The 17,016-nt window shown below is 44.6% G+C and overlaps 2 protein-coding genes across 2 annotated transcripts; one reads left to right on the top strand and one right to left on the bottom strand.

Annotated features, from left to right (window-relative positions):
- Positions 1–2,152: 2,152 nt before the first annotated feature.
- On the top strand, positions 2,153–8,439 carry cdyl (chromodomain protein, Y-like). The gene is made up of 7 exons (XM_054627001.1): positions 2,153–2,309; positions 3,687–4,434; positions 4,864–5,117; positions 5,502–5,674; positions 5,753–5,963; positions 7,028–7,171; positions 7,407–8,439. The coding sequence occupies exons 1-7, from the start codon at positions 2,286–2,288 to the stop codon at positions 7,563–7,565; spliced, it is 1,713 nt and encodes a 570-aa protein (XP_054482976.1). The 5' UTR covers positions 2,153–2,285; the 3' UTR covers positions 7,566–8,439.
- Positions 8,440–9,488: 1,049 nt separating this feature from the next.
- On the bottom strand, positions 9,489–14,897 carry rpp40 (ribonuclease P/MRP 40 subunit). Its single transcript, XM_054596126.1, has 8 exons — positions 14,583–14,897; positions 13,897–14,041; positions 12,775–12,843; positions 12,171–12,266; positions 11,785–11,904; positions 11,439–11,616; positions 11,204–11,338; positions 9,489–10,241 (listed from the first exon to the last, which is right to left on the bottom strand). The coding sequence occupies exons 1-8, from the start codon at positions 14,697–14,699 to the stop codon at positions 10,043–10,045; spliced, it is 1,059 nt and encodes a 352-aa protein (XP_054452101.1). The 5' UTR covers positions 14,700–14,897; the 3' UTR covers positions 9,489–10,042.
- Between the last annotated feature and the right edge of the window lie 2,119 nt (positions 14,898–17,016).

Genomic DNA, 17,016 nt, shown 5'->3' with positions numbered 1-17,016 from the left:
CTCCCCTCTTGTTATTACTCCAAGAACCACTGAACGTCCTCCAGTGAAATACTAGTGACTGAGATGGTTCAACGTTTAGAATCACCTGGACGTACCTGTTGTGTTTATGACATCACAACTAGCTCGGAGCCAATCAGGACTTTACAGTGAGGGAGACATCTCAGGTCAGACAGTGAAGAGTTAGATTCAGAGTTTCAGAGATGAGATGATTAGCGTTGCAATCTGGAAGGTCGTTGTCTTTAGCGGCAACTTTGGTGATGAGATTCGAACATTGAGCTCTTGTGATTGTTCATGTGACCGTCCCCTAGTCCCCCAGTACCCCATTCCCTTAGTCCCCTAGTCCCCCAGTCTCCAAGTCCCCCTATTCCCTTAGTCCCCCAGTACCCCCATTCCCCGATTCCCCTATTCCCTTAGTCCCCCAGTACCCCCATTCCCCTAGTCTCCCAGTCTCCTATTTTTGAGTTTATTAATGTTAAGGGATTTGATGTCATGACTCTGAGATATTTAGTATAGCGACTACTTGATGAGGTTTTCTTCTAATATTTTATATATATATGTATATATATATCTATATACATATATATATCGGTGTATATATGTATATACATGTATGTATATATGTATATATATATATGTATATGTATATATATGTGTAAGTATTGAACACGTCACCATTTTTCTTAGTAAATATATTTCTAAAGGTGATATTGACATGACATTTTCACCAGATGTCGGTAACAACCCAAGTAATCCATACATACAAAGAAAACCAAACAAATAAGTTCAGAAATTAACTTATGTGTAATAAAATGGAATGACACGGGGAAAAAGTATTGAACACATGAAGAAAGGGAGGTGCAAAAAGGCATGGAAAGACAAGACAGCAGCTGAAATCTATCAGTAATTAGAAAGCAATCCTGCCCCTTGTCAGTGCAAATGAATATCAGCTGGTTCAGTCCCAACTGATGGCCTATAAAAAGGTGTCTCATTACCAAGAGCTGTCCAAGAGCCAAGGACCACTTGTGGAGAGCTTCAGAAAGACCTGGAATCAGCAGGTACAATTGTTTCAAAGAAAACAATAAGTAATGCACTCAACCGCCGTGGCCTGTATGCACGCTCACCACGCAAGACTCCACTGCTGAAGAAAAAGCATGTTGAAGCTCGTTTAAAGTTTGCTGCACAACATTTAGACAAGCCTGTGAAATACTGGGAGAATATAGTCTGGTCAGATGAGACCAAAATGTAACTCTTTGGATGCCATAATACACACCATGTTTGGAGGTCAAATGGCACTGCACATCACCCCAAAAACACCAGACCAACAGTGAAGTTTGGAGGTGGAACATCATGGTGTGGGGCTGGTTTTCAGCATGGCAAACTTCATATAATTGAAGGAAGGTTAAAAATCTGCTGCCATCTAGCAGGATGATGAAGATGAAACGAGGGTGGATATTTCAGCAAGACTATGATCCCAAACACACAGCCAAGGAAACTCTCCATTGGTTTCAGAGAAAGAAAATAAAGCTGCTAGAATCCAATAGAAACTCTATGGAAAGAACTAAAGATCAGAGTTCATAGAAGAGGAACACGGAACCTTCAAGATCTGAAGACTGTTTGTGTGGAAGAATGGGCCAAAATCACACCTGAGCAATGCATGCCACTAGTTTCTCCATACAGGAGGCGTCTTGAAGCTGTCATTACCAACAAAGGCTTCTGTACCAAGTATTAAATACATTTCAGTAAGCGTGTTCAATACTTTTTCCCTGTGTCATTCCATTTCATTACACATAACTTAATTTCTGAACTTATTTGTTTGGTTTTCTTTGTATGTATGGATTACTTGGGTTGTTACCGACATCTGGTGAACTTCATGTCAATAGCACCTTTAGAAATATATTTACTGAGAGAAATGGTGACGTGTTCAATACTTATTTTACCCGCTGTATGTATGTATTTATATTTGTATTTATATTTATATTTGTGGATCTCTAAAGCAGACTAATGAATGTAACTTTCATGGACTGACTTCATTAAAGACTTCTTTGTGTTTCCTGTCCTTCAGGGAGAAGTTAAGCTTCACACATTCATGATGCTCGTTAACAGCATCAGGAGGCTTTTATTGTGAAGGTCAGTCGGCAGACCGGATGTTCCGTGACGCGGCTAACGGCTGGTCACCGACAGTTACCGGAGAGGACCGGGACCGGTTCTGAGGTTCTGAGGTTCTCTCATGCTGCTCGACGGAACGACACGCTGCTAGAAGCTGCTCGTGCACGCGCACAGTCTCCATGGCGACGGAAGAGTTCTACGAGGTGACGCGCTAATGCTAACATGCTAACATGCTAACGGTAGCTAGCAGCTAAAACTTTGTGAACTTCAGGAGAAAAGTTGTGTGAGCTGGTTAGTGGCTGGTTAGTGACTGGTTAGTGACTGGTTAGTGAGCTGTGAACACCAGGCCGAGCAGCTGCTTTAACTAACCCTAGCTCACTGCTAAACCAATGCTAGCTCACTGCTAAACCAATGCTAGCTCACTGCTAAACCAATGCTAGCTCAATGCTAGCTCACTGCTAAACCAATGCTAGCTCACTGCTAAACCAATGCTAGCTCACTGCTAAACCAATGCTAGCTCAATGCTAGCTCACTGCTAAACCAATGCTAGCTCACTGCTAAACCAATGCTAGCTCATTGCTAAACCAATGCTAGCTCACTGCTAAACCAATGCTAGCTCACTGCTAAACCAATGCTAGCTCAATGCTAGCTCACTGCTAAACCAATGCTAGCTCACTGCTAAACCAATGCTAGCTCACTGCTAAACCAATGCTAGCTCAATGCTAGCTCACTGCTAAACCAATGCTAGCTCACTGCTAAACCAATGCTAGCTCACTGCTAAACCAATGCTAGCTCACTGCTAGCTCACTGCTAAACCAATGCTAGCTCACTGCTAAACCAATGCTAGCTCAATGCTAAACCAATGCTAGCTCACTGCTAAACCAATGCTAGCTCAATGCTAGCTCACTGCTAAACCAATGCTAGCTCACTGCTAAACCAATGCTAGCTCAATGCTAAACTCACTCAATGCTAAACCAATGCTAGCTCACTGCTAAACCAATGCTAGCTCACTGCTAAACCAATGCTAGCTCTGTGCTAGCTCTGTGCTAAATCAGTGCTAGCTCTGTGCTAAACCAATGCTAGCTCTGTGCTAAACCAATGCTAGCTCTGTGCTAGCTCTGTGCTAGCAGACAAAATGTGGTCTAAACTTTTTATAATGTGATTAAACTCTCAGCGTGATCAATAATAAACTACTAGTGATCAGTTAACCAATAAGTTTATCAACAAAGGCAATTGAAACCAGTTTCATAATGGATCAATCAATCAGATCGATCATTGAGACGATTAATTAAGTTAACGTCTGAATAAACCACTGCTAGTTAAGTTACTCTGTAAGTTAAAGGGTTAACGTCTGAATGAACCACTGCTAGTTAAGTTACTCTGTAAGTTAAAGGGTTAACGTCTGAATGAACCACTGCTAGTTAAGTTACTCTGTAAGTTAAAGGGTTAACGTCTGAATGAACCACTGCTAGTTAAGTTACTCTGTAAGTTAAAGGGTTAACGTCTGAATGAACCACTGCTAGTTAAGTTACTCTGTAAGTTAAAGGGTTAACGTCTGAATAACAGTGTTGCTCCTGCAGGTGGAGCGGATCGTGGACAAGAGGAAGAACAAGAAGGGGAAGGTGGAGTACCTGGTCCGGTGGAGAGGTTACGGTTCAGAGGGGGACACCTGGGAGCCCGAGACTCACCTGTCCACCTGTATGATCTACGTCAACGACTTTAACCGTCAGCACGCTGAGTGGCAGAGAGACACCACGTTACTGCGCTCCACCCGCAGCCTGCCCAGCCACCGCTGCAGCCCCGCCCACAGACCGCCCTGCAGGCAGTTGCCCGACGCCGCGGCTCGCAGTGACATCAGCAGTGACATCATCACAGGTTTACCTGGAGGCTGTGACCAGGTGAAACCTGCCTTTGGCCCGGCTCACCTGTCCCCTGTTGGACTTACCTGTCCGGCCTCCGTCAGCTCGCAGCCTTCTTCAGACGGCCGGTTCAGCAGCATTCTGATGTCGGCTTCTACGGCTGGCTCGGCCCGCCGCAGCGTAGACCTGTCCAAGACCGGCATCAAGATCCTGGTCCCTAAGAGTCCCATGAAAAGCTGCCTGGACTCGGAGGACTCTCCCAGCGAGGCGGCTCACAGTCTGGAGGCAGGAGCTCAGGACGCTCACCTGGTCCCACCTGAGGTAGCCTTGCTGGAGAAACCTGTAGGGGTCCAGCTGGGACCCGGAGAGGAAAGGGCCCGCATGGGGACAAGACCACGTGGCCAAAACCCCCTGCCCCCGCCCCAAGTACCTGTCACACCAGCCGCCATGCGCTCCCTCAGCGGCACAGGTAAGACTTCTGATCAAATCTGAATATGGGGGTCTCCATCGTCACCAGGTTAACGGTGCACCTTAAAGTCGTCTACCAGCAGTGTGGGGATGCACCTTTTAAAGCCAAGTTGTTGTTTTCTGCTGGACCCATTTTCTCCAGCAGTAACCAAAAAGAGAGCAACTCAAACTTGACCGTGAGTCACTAAATTATTCCTCCTCACATTTCTCAGCTCCTCTCTCAGGCGTAAGATTTACAACCGGTTTTAGCGAGAAGAAGCCTGGATGCTGCAACCAGCGTTGTTGCAACCGCTGGTCTCTTTCCCAACTTCTCTCAACATAAGTGCAGAGAGCTTCACCCAGAGGAAGACCGCCTCTCAAACAGGCATGAAGTTAAGAACAATCAAAATGACCCTTTGTCTGATGAGCTGCTTCGTTCTGTCTCCTCCAGGTAACTCAGCATTGATGGAGGCTGTAGCTGCCAATGGGATGTCAGGTGTGCAGAGTGCTGTTACCGGGGCGACCAGTGCGACAGGGAAGCGTCGTCTGGAGGAACGCTCTGCTTTCGACAAACGTCTGAGGTTCAGTGTCCGTCAAACGGAGAGCGCTTACCGTTACCGTGACATTGTTGTGAAGAAACAAGATGGCTTCACTCACATCCTGCTGTCAACCAAGAGCTCCGAGAACAACACACTCAATCCTGAGGTAAAGCCACGCCCCATCGGCTAGACCACAACCCTAACATAGACTATGAGGTAAAGCCACGCCCCCATCGGCTAGACCACAACCCTAACATAGACTATGAGGTAAAGCCACGCCCCCATCGGCTAGACCACAACCCTAACATAGACTATGAGGTAAAGCCACGCCCCCGTCGGCTAGACCACAACCCTAACATAGACTATGAGGTAAAGCCACGCACCCATCGGCTAGACCACATCCCTAACATAGACTATCAAAGCTGAGGTAAAGCCACGCCCCCATTGGCTAGACCACCTTGATCCATGAGGTGAGGTCAGACCTGCCTAAAACTGATAGACCACCTGATCAAACTTGAGTAGCCATGTTGCCCCTTGGTCTCCTTGTTAGGTGATGAAGGAGATCCAGAGTGCCATGGCGACAGCAGCATCAGATGACAGCAAGCTGGTGTTACTCGGCGCCGTTGGAAGCGTTTTCTGCTGTGGCCTGGACTTCCTGTACTTCATCAGACGGCTGACGGAGGACAGGAAGAAGGAGAGCATCAAGATGGCTGAAACCATCAGGTAATGCCTAATGATATGTCATCAGTTAGTAGTGCTGTCAGTAGGCTTGACCTCTGACCTCTGCCTCCTCTTCCTTAGGACCTTCGTTAACACCTTCATCCAGTTTAGGAAGCCGATTGTGGCGGCGGTTAATGGGCCTGCGCACGGCCTCGGTGCTGCCATCCTGCCTCTTTGTGACGTGGTGTGGGCCAATGAGAAGGCCTGGTTCCAGACGCCATACGCGTCCTACGGCCAGACGCCGGACGCCTGTTCTTCCTTCACCTTCCCCCACATCATGGGCCTCGCCTCGGTCAGTCCACCGCCTCATTAACCTTACTGCCTCATTAACCTTACTGCCTCATTAACTCATTAACCTTACTGCCTCATTAACCTTACTGCCTCATTAACTCATTAACCTTACTGCCTCATTAACTCATTAACCTTACTGCCTCATTAACCTTACTGCCTCATTAACTCATTAACCTTACTGCCTCATTAACCTTACTGCCTCATTAACCTTACTGCCTCATTAACTCATTAACCTTACTGCCTTATTAACTCATTAACCTTACTGCCTTATTAACTCATTAACCTTACTGCCTCATTAACCTTACTGCCTCATTAACTCATTAACCTTACTGCCTCATTAACTCATTAACCTTACTGCCTCATTAACCTTACTGCGTCATTAACCTTACCGCCTCATTAACTCATTAACCTTACTGCCTCATTAACTCATTAACCTTACTGCCTCATTAACCTTACTGCCTCATTAACTCATTAACCTTACTGCCTCATTAACTCATTAACCTTACTGCCTCATTAACTCATTAACCTTACTGCCTCATTAACCTTACTGCCTCATTAACTCATTAACCTTATTGCCTCATTAACCTTACTGCCTCATTAACCTTACTGCCTCATTAACTCATTAACCTTACTGCCTCATTAACTCATTAACCTTACTGCTTCATTAACCTTACTGCCTCATTAACTCATTAACCTTACTGCCTCATTAACTCATTAACCTTACTGCCTCATTAACCTTATTGCCTCATTAACCTTACTGCCTCATTAACCTCACTGCCTCATTAACCTCACTGCCTCATTAACCATACTCATTAACCTTACTGCCTCATTAACTCATTAACCTTACTGCCTCATTAACTCATTAACCTTACTGCCTCATTAACTCATTAACCTTACCGCCTCATTAACCTTACTGCCTCATTAACTCATTAACCTTACTGCCTCATTAACTCATTAACCTTACTGCCTCATTAACCTTACTGCCTCATTAACTCATTAACCTTACTGCCTCATTAACTCATTAACCTTACTGCCTCATTAACTTTACCGCCTCATCTGTTTCAGGCTAACGAGCTGCTTCTGAGTGGCAGGAAGTTGACGGCTCAGGAGGCGTGTTCTAAAGGGCTGGTGTCTCAGGTTCTCTGGCCGGGAACCTTCACACAGGAAGTGATGCTGCGAGTCAAAGAACTGGTGACGGTCGACCCACAGGTCAGTTGTGTGTGTGTGTGTGTGTGTGTGTGTGTGTGTGTGTGTGTGTGTGTGTGTGTGTGTGTGTGTGTGTGTGTGTGTGTGTGTGTGTGTGTGTGTGTGTGTGTGTGTGTGTGTGTGTGTGTGTGTGTGTGTGTGTGTGTGTGTGTGTCACACACACTGACCTCTGTTTGGTTTCAGTCGTTCCTCTTCTCCACCATCTGTGGTGATGGTGGTTCCACTTCCTGTCCTGCAGGTTCTGCGGGAGTCTAAAGCCCTGATGAGGAACACCAGCCGCAGTGCTCTGGAGCAAGCTAACGAGCGGGAGTGTGAAGCCCTGAAGAGGGTCTGGGGCTCATTGCAGGGAACCGACTCCATCCTGCAGTACCTGCAGAGGAGCACCGAGCTCTGCTAGAACCTGGACCAGGGCCTGAACCAGGACCTAAACCAGGAACAGCAAAGACTGGAGCTGAACGTTTCCTCCTTTTGTTGTAAACATTTAAGTTATAATTTCAGCAGAATGATGAGACATTTCTGTATCCTCTGGTTCTAGCTCTCCTCCACAGTTTACTCCCCTGTGGGGTTCCACAGGGTTCCATCCTGGGTCCTCTGCTGGGTAGTACCATCAGGACCATCACAGATTAACATTTGTGACATTGGTTTGTGTTTAAATGGCGGACGACCAAACTGGGACATTGAAATGTGTCAGGTTGAACAGAACCTGAACAGACCTCCTCAGGGAGAAACCAGCTCCTACAAGACAGAGTTCTGCTTCCAGTTTCCCCCTGCTTCCAGTCTTTGTGCTAAGCTATGCTAACAGTTCCGGGCCGACTGACGAAAACCAGAGGATTTATAAAATGTTGGACTGTGCCTTTAAATGGAGGTCACCTTTGACCTTCTCCCAGATATGTCTCTGATGAATATCTGCCAGGAGGAATAACAGGAAGTGGATATGAACCGACACTGACCTCCATGGTTTTTGGACCGGACCATCAGAAGACGGGTCCTCAGCTGTCTGTAGTGAGTTCTGCTGCAGCGCCACCTTCAGGACATCAACTCTGAGGCCTGTAGGGGGCGCTGACACACTCTGAATCAGTTGATCAGCAGTTTAACTGATGAATTATGGGTAAATATTGACACCTGAGAGGAAACTGTGACGTTGCATAATGTGGGTGTGGCTTGTGATTCATGTGATCATGGATGTGTGAGCTGACTGAACTGTGATCCAGATCTGGACCTGAGGGGATTGTTATTAATCGTACTTTGCTCTCATGTGTAAAATTAAAGCCACTCCATAAATTCTTGTGTTTTCATTTGAATGATCAAAGTGTAAACCAGGAAGTAGAAGGCGTGTCCAGACTGAGACCTGGGCCGTTTCTCAGTCAGTGAACTTCTCTGTACTTGTGTCCTCCTGAACGTGTGAAACGTCATCTAGCGGCCCAGGTTCTGTTCCAATACACAAGTTCGCATTCAGCCAAGTACGGTCCAAATACCCGGAAGTGTTCCTGCTCCGTTATATCGGGGATGCATCGGAGGAGACTTGTGTGGACTTTGGACAGCCAAGTATCCCAGAATGCATTTCACCAGCAAACATAGATATATATATATAGATATATATATATATATATATATATAGATATAGATATATATATATATAGATATATATATATATATATATAGATATATATATATAGATATATATATATATATATATATATATATATATATATATATATAGATATATATATATATATATATATATATATATATATATATATATATATATATATATATATATATATATATATATATATATATATATATATATATATATATATATATATATATGTATATATATATATATATATATATATATATATATATATAGTATATATATATATATATATATATATATATATATATATATATATATATATATATATATATATATATATATATATATATATATATATATATATATATATGTATATATATATATATATATATATATATATATATATACGTATACGTATATATATGTATATATACGTATAGTATATATACGTATATATATGTATATATACGTATATATACGTATATATACGTATATATACATATACATACGTATATATACGTATGTATATATACGTATATATATATACGTATATATATATACGTATATATATGTATATATACGTATGTATATATACGTATATATATATATACATATATATATATATGAGAGGACCAGAGAGGAGACCGGGCAGTGATGCTCATGCATCCCGCTGACAGCAGCCTGATCTCGGCTAGGCCTCTCCAGATGTGCCGGTGTCTCTGTGGTTGTGGTTGCAGATGTAACACAAAACATATACATATTAATATTTTAATATTTTCTAAATGAAAACGAAAAAAGGCAGGGTTGTGTTTTATATCATATTTCGTTTTATTGTCAATATATATGACTGAAGATAACCGGAGTAGGCGGGACCGACGAGCTGAGTTGGTGACGTCATCAAGTTCGCTGCTGTTCCAATTGCAAAATGACCGTACTGCGTCCTCCCGTCCTCGGGAGTTTGTACTCCCGAGTCGAACTATCCAAGTCTGAACTTGCAAGTTTGCAAGTCCACACTTGACCATACTTGGTATTGGGAAACGGCCTTGATTTCAATGCAGCCAATCACATCCTGCTTCAAGCAGTGATGTCACCTCAGAACGTCAGAGCTATCGAACATTTAAAAATCAGCTGACGAATTAAAAAAAAGGTTCATAAAAAACTGGAATTTTCTTTAACGTTATATTTATTTGCACATCAAATAAAATATTGTAGTTTTTTTACGATTAGAACAAAAACAAATAACGAGACGTTTTATCAAATAATGAGACCTGGTGAGATCAGGGAGGACAGGTGTCGTGTGCTCCTGTAGCCAGGTGTAGATGGTAGGTGTGGTCATGGAACATCAGCAGACTGTAGAAGTTCTCTCCTCCTCTCAGGACTCCGTGTTCTTCGCCCCCCCACGATACTGGACTATCAACAAAACCATGAACAGTCAGCGACACCCAGGACTCCACCCGAGGCTCCTCCAGGTAACACCTGCAGGACAGGTGAGGACACTGTTACTCTCAGCAGTATGGACAGAGTAGCAGTACTGGAAGAACTACTATTACTGCTATAAGTAGTACTAGAATACTGCTATAAGCAGCAGTAATAGTAGTACTAGAATACTGCTATAAGTAGCAGTAATAGTAGTACTAGAATACTGCTATAAGCAGCAGTAATAGTAGTACTAGAATACTGCTATAAGTAGCAGTAATAGTAGTACTAGAATACTGCTATAAGCAGCAGTAATAGTAGCACCCGGAGCCTTCCTCGTAGCACTTATGGCACTCGTATTAGCTGCTGCACTTACTGTATTCGTATCAGTTCGCTGCACTTATTGAATTTGTATTTGTTTACTGCACTTATCCTATTCGTAGTAGTTTGTAGCACTTACTATATTCGGATTAGTCTGTTGCAATTATTGTTTTCGTAGTAATCTGCCTCTGCACTATACTTTTGCTCTGGCTTATACTTTGAGATGCTTGTTTAAGAAAGGCGATGCACTTATGACTTCTGGTGACTAGTAGTTCTCTTGAATACCTATGTTGAATACACTTCCTGTAAGTCGCTTTGGATAAAAGCGTCTGCTAAATGACTGTAATGTAATGTAATGTAATGTAGTACTAGAATACTGCTATAAGCAGCAGTAATAGTAGTACTAGAATACTGCTATAAGCAGCAGTAATAGTAGTACTAGAATACTGCTATAAGCAGCAGTAATAGTAGTACTAGAATACTGCTATAAGTAGCAGTAATAGTAGTACTAGAATACTGCTATAAGCAGCAGTAATAGTAGTACTAGAATACTGCTATAAGCAGCAGTAATAGTAGTACTAGAAGTACTCCATCATTATCAGGTTTAAGAATTAACGTCCATAAACTTGAACCCCGTATTGAATCTAAATCCCTCTGAATGTCGTAGAGTTCCCTGCTCTGCTGGTCAGAGGTCAGCTGACCTGATCTGCTGGATGAGTCGGTGGACGTCTGGAGGACGCAGCAGTCCGCAGACGGAGACACTCAGAGCCTGACTCATCCTGGTCTTCGGCTCAGGACAGACCAGTGAGGACAGGAAGCTGCTTGATGAGTTCTCGCTGAAACCACAGAAGAAGAGTCACCAGGAGGCCACGTCACATGAGGGTGCGTACAGAGCAGGTCTAATAGGACACGTTGTCATGGCGTCCGCCGTCTCACAGGCTGATGTGGGCGTCCACGGCGCCGAGCCACTCCAGGAGGCGGTGAGGGTCACATGACTGCAGGTCAGAGGTCAGCAGGGGGCAGGACAGGTCTGTCAGGGTGTGGCTGCTGATCTCAGGTCTGTGCTCCGACCAATCGTAACGAGACAGGAGGGCCTGCAGAGAGGCTCCGCCCCCTACACGACAAAGCAGAGGGTTATGGGTAATAACTTCCCACCTGGCTGCAGACGCGCTGCGTTCAGGAGTTAAAGGGTTAAACTGACGCTCAATGAAGTAGTGTTGCGTTCATGGTTGTGGGATATTTCAGAGATGGCTCTGTGGTTTAACACACAGGTGCTGCTCACCTGGATGTGACAGCAGGAAGTCTGTCTTCAGTTGAAGTCGTGACCTCAGACCTGTGACGAGTCTCTGGTAGCCCCGCCCACCAGGAGCCATGCTGCTGTCAGTCAAATCGACAGACACTACTGTAATATATATAAATATATTTATATATATTTATACATGATGTATTATATGACAGATACAGACTCACAGTACTTTGGTATTTGTTCAGTGTACGTCTTAATGAAGGCAGCTGCTACATCAGTAGATGTATTTATAGGTTAGTAAATGTGTTTTTATTCATATGTTTGTACTTTTGTGACGTTTTAGTTTTTTCTTCTCAGTTCTCAACCGACCAATCAGCTGGCTCGATGCCCAGGTAACCTGAAGTGTTTACTAATAAACAAACCGAATCTGCTGTTTGTTCGATGGTTGAACCTCGAAGGTTTCCCCTCAACTCCCAACAACTCAAAGGAGTCTTTATCCAGAGAGAGAGACAGGTGACCTGCAGACAGACAGACAGACAGTCAGAGAGAGACAGGTGACCTGCAGACAGACAGTCAGAGAGAGACAGGTGACCTGCAGACAGACAGACAGTCAGAGGGAGACAGGTGACCTGCAGACAGTAAGACAGAGAGAGAGACAGACGGTCAGAGAGAGACAGGTGACCTGCAGACAGACAGACAGTCAGAGAGAGACAGGTGACCTGCAGACAGACAGACAGTCAGAGGGAGACAGGTGACCTGCAGACAGTAAGACAGAGAGAGAGACAGAGAGAGACAGGTGACCTGCAGACAGACACACAGACTGTAAGACAGTCAGAGGGAGACAGGTGACCTGCAGACAGACACACAGACAGACAGACAGTCAGAGGGAGACAGGTGACCTGCAGACAGACACACAGACAGACAGACGGTCAGAGAGAGACAGGTGACCTGCAGACAGACAGAGGGAGACAGGTGACAGTGGACTGTCATGGGTAAGACACCTGTACATGACATCAGAACTTTTACCGTTTGGCATCAGAGCGACACAGTTGTCCTGGTCTATCCTGGTCCCGTAGGATAGACCGGAGACTCCTCCTGCAGCGCAGAAACATTAATGACATCATTGTGTTCATACAGGAACATTTCATCACAGCTTTTATTGTGAAACATTAGCACGCTTCCCATGGCTACTTTAAATGTAGTGGTTCCTACAAAATAAAACACATGACCACAGTGACCATAAGCCAACAGGTGAGTGTCAGGGGTATGTACAGGTCTACAGGTGAGGGTCAGGGGTATGTACAGGTCTACAGGTGGGGGTCAGGGGTATGTACAGGTCTACAGGTGGGGGTCAGGGGTATGTACAGGTCTACAGGTGAGGGTCAGGGGTATGTACAGGTCTACAGGTGAGGGTCAGGGGTATGTACAGGTCTACAGGTGGGGGTCAGGGGTATGTACAGGTCTACAGGTGAGGGTCAGGGGTATGTACAGGTACACAGGTGAGTGTCAGGGGTATGTACAGGTCTACAGGTGAGGGTCAGGGGTATGTACAGGTACACAGGTGAGTGTCAGGGGTATGTACAGGTCTACAGGTGAGGGTCAGGGGTATGTACAGGTCTACAGGTGAGGGTCAGGGGTATGTACAGGTCTACAGGTGAGGGTCAGGGGTATGTACAGGTCTACAGGTGAGGGTCAGGGGTATGTACAGGTCTACAGGTGAGGGTCAGGGGTATGTACAGGTCTACAGGTGAGGGTCAGGGGTATGTACAGGTCTACAGGTGGGGGTCAGGGGTATGTACAGGTCTACAGGTGAGTGTCAGGGGTATGTACAGGTACACAGGTGAGTGTCAGGGGTATGTACAGGTCTACAGGTGAGGGTCAGGGGTATGTACAGGTCTACAGGTGAGTGTCAGGGGTATGTACAGGTACACAGGTGAGTGTCAGGGGTATGTACAGGTACACAGGTGAGGGTCAGGGGTATGTACAGGTACACAGGTGAGGGTCAGGGGTATGTACAGGTACACAGGTGAGGGTCAGGGGTATGTACAGGTACACAGGTGAGGGTCAGGGGTATGTACAGGTACACAGGTGAGGGTCAGGGGTATGTACAGGTACACAGGTGAGTGTGAGGTACGTGTCAGGTGTTACCTTGGTGCACGGCGGTCTCCAGGAAGTGTTTTTCCAGTAGCTCGTGTATGGGCAGCTTCCTGATCAGGTAATAACTGTTGATACTGTTAAATACAGTTTCCAGGTGAGAGGGGGCGGAGCTACACTCAGGCAGCAGCAGGGACACCTGCACAGGTAAAACAATTTACAGAACAAATGACAGGGCTCATGACAGAACTGAAATTCTACAGGTGTTCTATTTTCCTTTCATTCCCTTTAAATCAGTTACGGGTCAGCTGTTCTCTCTGATGAATATTCATAATCACCTCTCACAGAACAGCTTAGTGCTAAGCTAACATGCTGACTGTTAGACAGGGCTCTCACGCTATGCTAAGCTAACAGGCTGACTGTTAGACAGGGCTCTCACGCTATGCTAAGCTAACAGGCTGACTGTTAGACAGGGCTCTCACGCTATGCTAAGCTAACAGGCTGACTGTTAGACAGGGCTCTCACGCTATGCTAAGCTAACACGCTATGCTAAGCTAACAGGCTGACTCTCTGTTAGACAGGGCTCTCACGCTATGCTAAGCTAACACGCTATGCTAAGCTAACAGGCTGACTGTTAGACAGGGCTCTCACGCTATGCTAAGCTAACACGCTATGCTAAGCTAACATGCTGACTGTTAGACAGGGCTCTCACGCTATGCTAAGCTAACAGGCTAGGCTACCTTGTAGCTGAAGTGCAGCTGCTCCACCTGAGCACTCAGCCGGTTCTTCTCCTCCAGGAAACTGGACCGGTCACAGACCAGCAGAGTCCGGGGGGTCCGCTCCAGATCCCCCAGCATCCTGGAGAACCTTGCTAGAACCTTGTTAGAACGTCACGGAGCTTAGCCAGGAGCTAACACGCTACAAGATACTTCCTGTTTGGGGTTTTCAACATAAAAGCCTCCGATGGAGCAGCTGCTGCTTCTGATCCAGCTAACCTCCACCAGAGAGGAGGGGGAGCAAAACGAGCGTCTCCTCTTCTCCACGTGTTCTCCCCTCTGCACACCATCAAAACCATCAGACCCATAACAACCATCACACCCATAACAACCATCACACCCATCAGACCCATCACACCCATCAGACCCATCAAAACCATCACACCCATCAGACCCATAACAACCATCACACCCATCAGACCCATAACAACCGTCACACCCATAACAACCATCACAACCATCACACCCATCAAAACCATCACACCCATAACACCCATAACAACCATCACACCCATCAACAACCATCACACCCATCACACCATCACACCATCACAACCATCACACCCATAACAACCATCACAACCATCACACCCATAACAACCATCACACCCATCAAAACCATCACACCCATCAAAACCATCACACCCATCACACCCATCACACCCATAACAACCATCACACCCATAACAACCATCACACCCATCAAAACCATCACACCCATCACAACCATCACACCCATAACAACCATCACACCCATCAAACCATCACCCATCACACCCATCAAAACCATCACACCCATCAGACCCATCACACCCATCAAAACCATAACAACCATCACACCCATAACAACCATCACACCCATCAAAACCATCACACCCATCACAACCATCACACCCATAACAACCATCACACCCATCACAACCATCACACCCATCAAAACCATAACAACCATCACACCCATAACAACCATCACACCCATCAAAACCATCACACCCATCACAACCATCACACCCATCAAAACCATCACACCCATCAAAACCATAACAACCATCACACCCATAACAACCATCACACCCATAACAACCATCACACCCATCAAAACCATCACACCCATCACAACCATCACACCCATCACAACCATCACACCCATCAAAACCATAACAACCATCACACCCATAACAACCATCACACCCATAACAACCATCACACCCATCAAAACCATCACACCCATAACAACCATCACACCCATCACAACCATCACACCCATCAAAACCATCACACCCATCAAAACCATCACAACCATCACACCCATCACACCCATAACAACCATCACACCCATCACACCCATCAAAACCATAACAACCATCACACCCATCAAAACCATCACACCCATAACAACCATCAGACCCATCAAAACCATAACAACCATCACACCCATCAAAACCATCACACCCATAACAACCATCAGACCCATCAAAACCATAACAACCATCACACCCATCAAAACCATCACACCCATAACAACCATCAAAACCATAACAACCATCAAAACCATAACAACCATCACACCCATAACAACCATCACACCCATCACAACCATCACACCCATCAAAACCATCACACCCATCAAAACCATAACAACCATCACACCCATAACAACCATCACACCCATAACAACCATCACACCCATAACAACCATCACACCCATCAAAACCATCACACCCATCAAAACCATCACAACCATCAAAACCATCACACCCATCACACCCATAACAACCATCACACCCATCACACCCATCAAAACCATAACAACCATCACACCCATCAAAACCATCACACCCATAACAACCATCAAAACCATCACAACCATAAAAACCATAACAACCATCACACCCATCACACCCATAAAAACCATAACAACCATCACAACCAGGTTCATCTCCCATCATATTTAAAATATATGATCATATTTAATATATATGATCATATTTAATATATATATTATCATATTTAATATATATATATATAATCATATATATATAATCATATATATATATATTAAATATGATAATATATTTATATTTGTATTTATAGCAGTTAACTGTATCTTATCTTTGTTCTACTTTGTTATCCATGTTTGTTTGTTTTTGTCTAGAAACGTTTTAAATAAAGTTTCATTGGTTATGTTTGATACTAATAGAAGCAGTATTTCTACACTGAGGTATTAGTACTTCCTCCAACAATATTGATTATTATATTGATTATTATATTATATTGATTATTATATTGATTATTATATTGATTATTATATTGATTATGACCCTCAACAGGGGGCAGCACTGAGCTGCAGTTCGCTAAAGCAGCCTCGTCTCTCTCCGTAGTCACATGTTCAGACCCG

Source organism: Anoplopoma fimbria, chromosome 3 (genome assembly GCF_027596085.1).
Source record: "Anoplopoma fimbria isolate UVic2021 breed Golden Eagle Sablefish chromosome 3, Afim_UVic_2022, whole genome shotgun sequence".
Taxonomy (NCBI): Eukaryota; Metazoa; Chordata; class Actinopteri; order Perciformes; family Anoplopomatidae; genus Anoplopoma; species Anoplopoma fimbria.
Note: the sequence above shows the minus strand (reverse complement) of the source record. Positions and strands in the feature narration are given on the sequence as shown.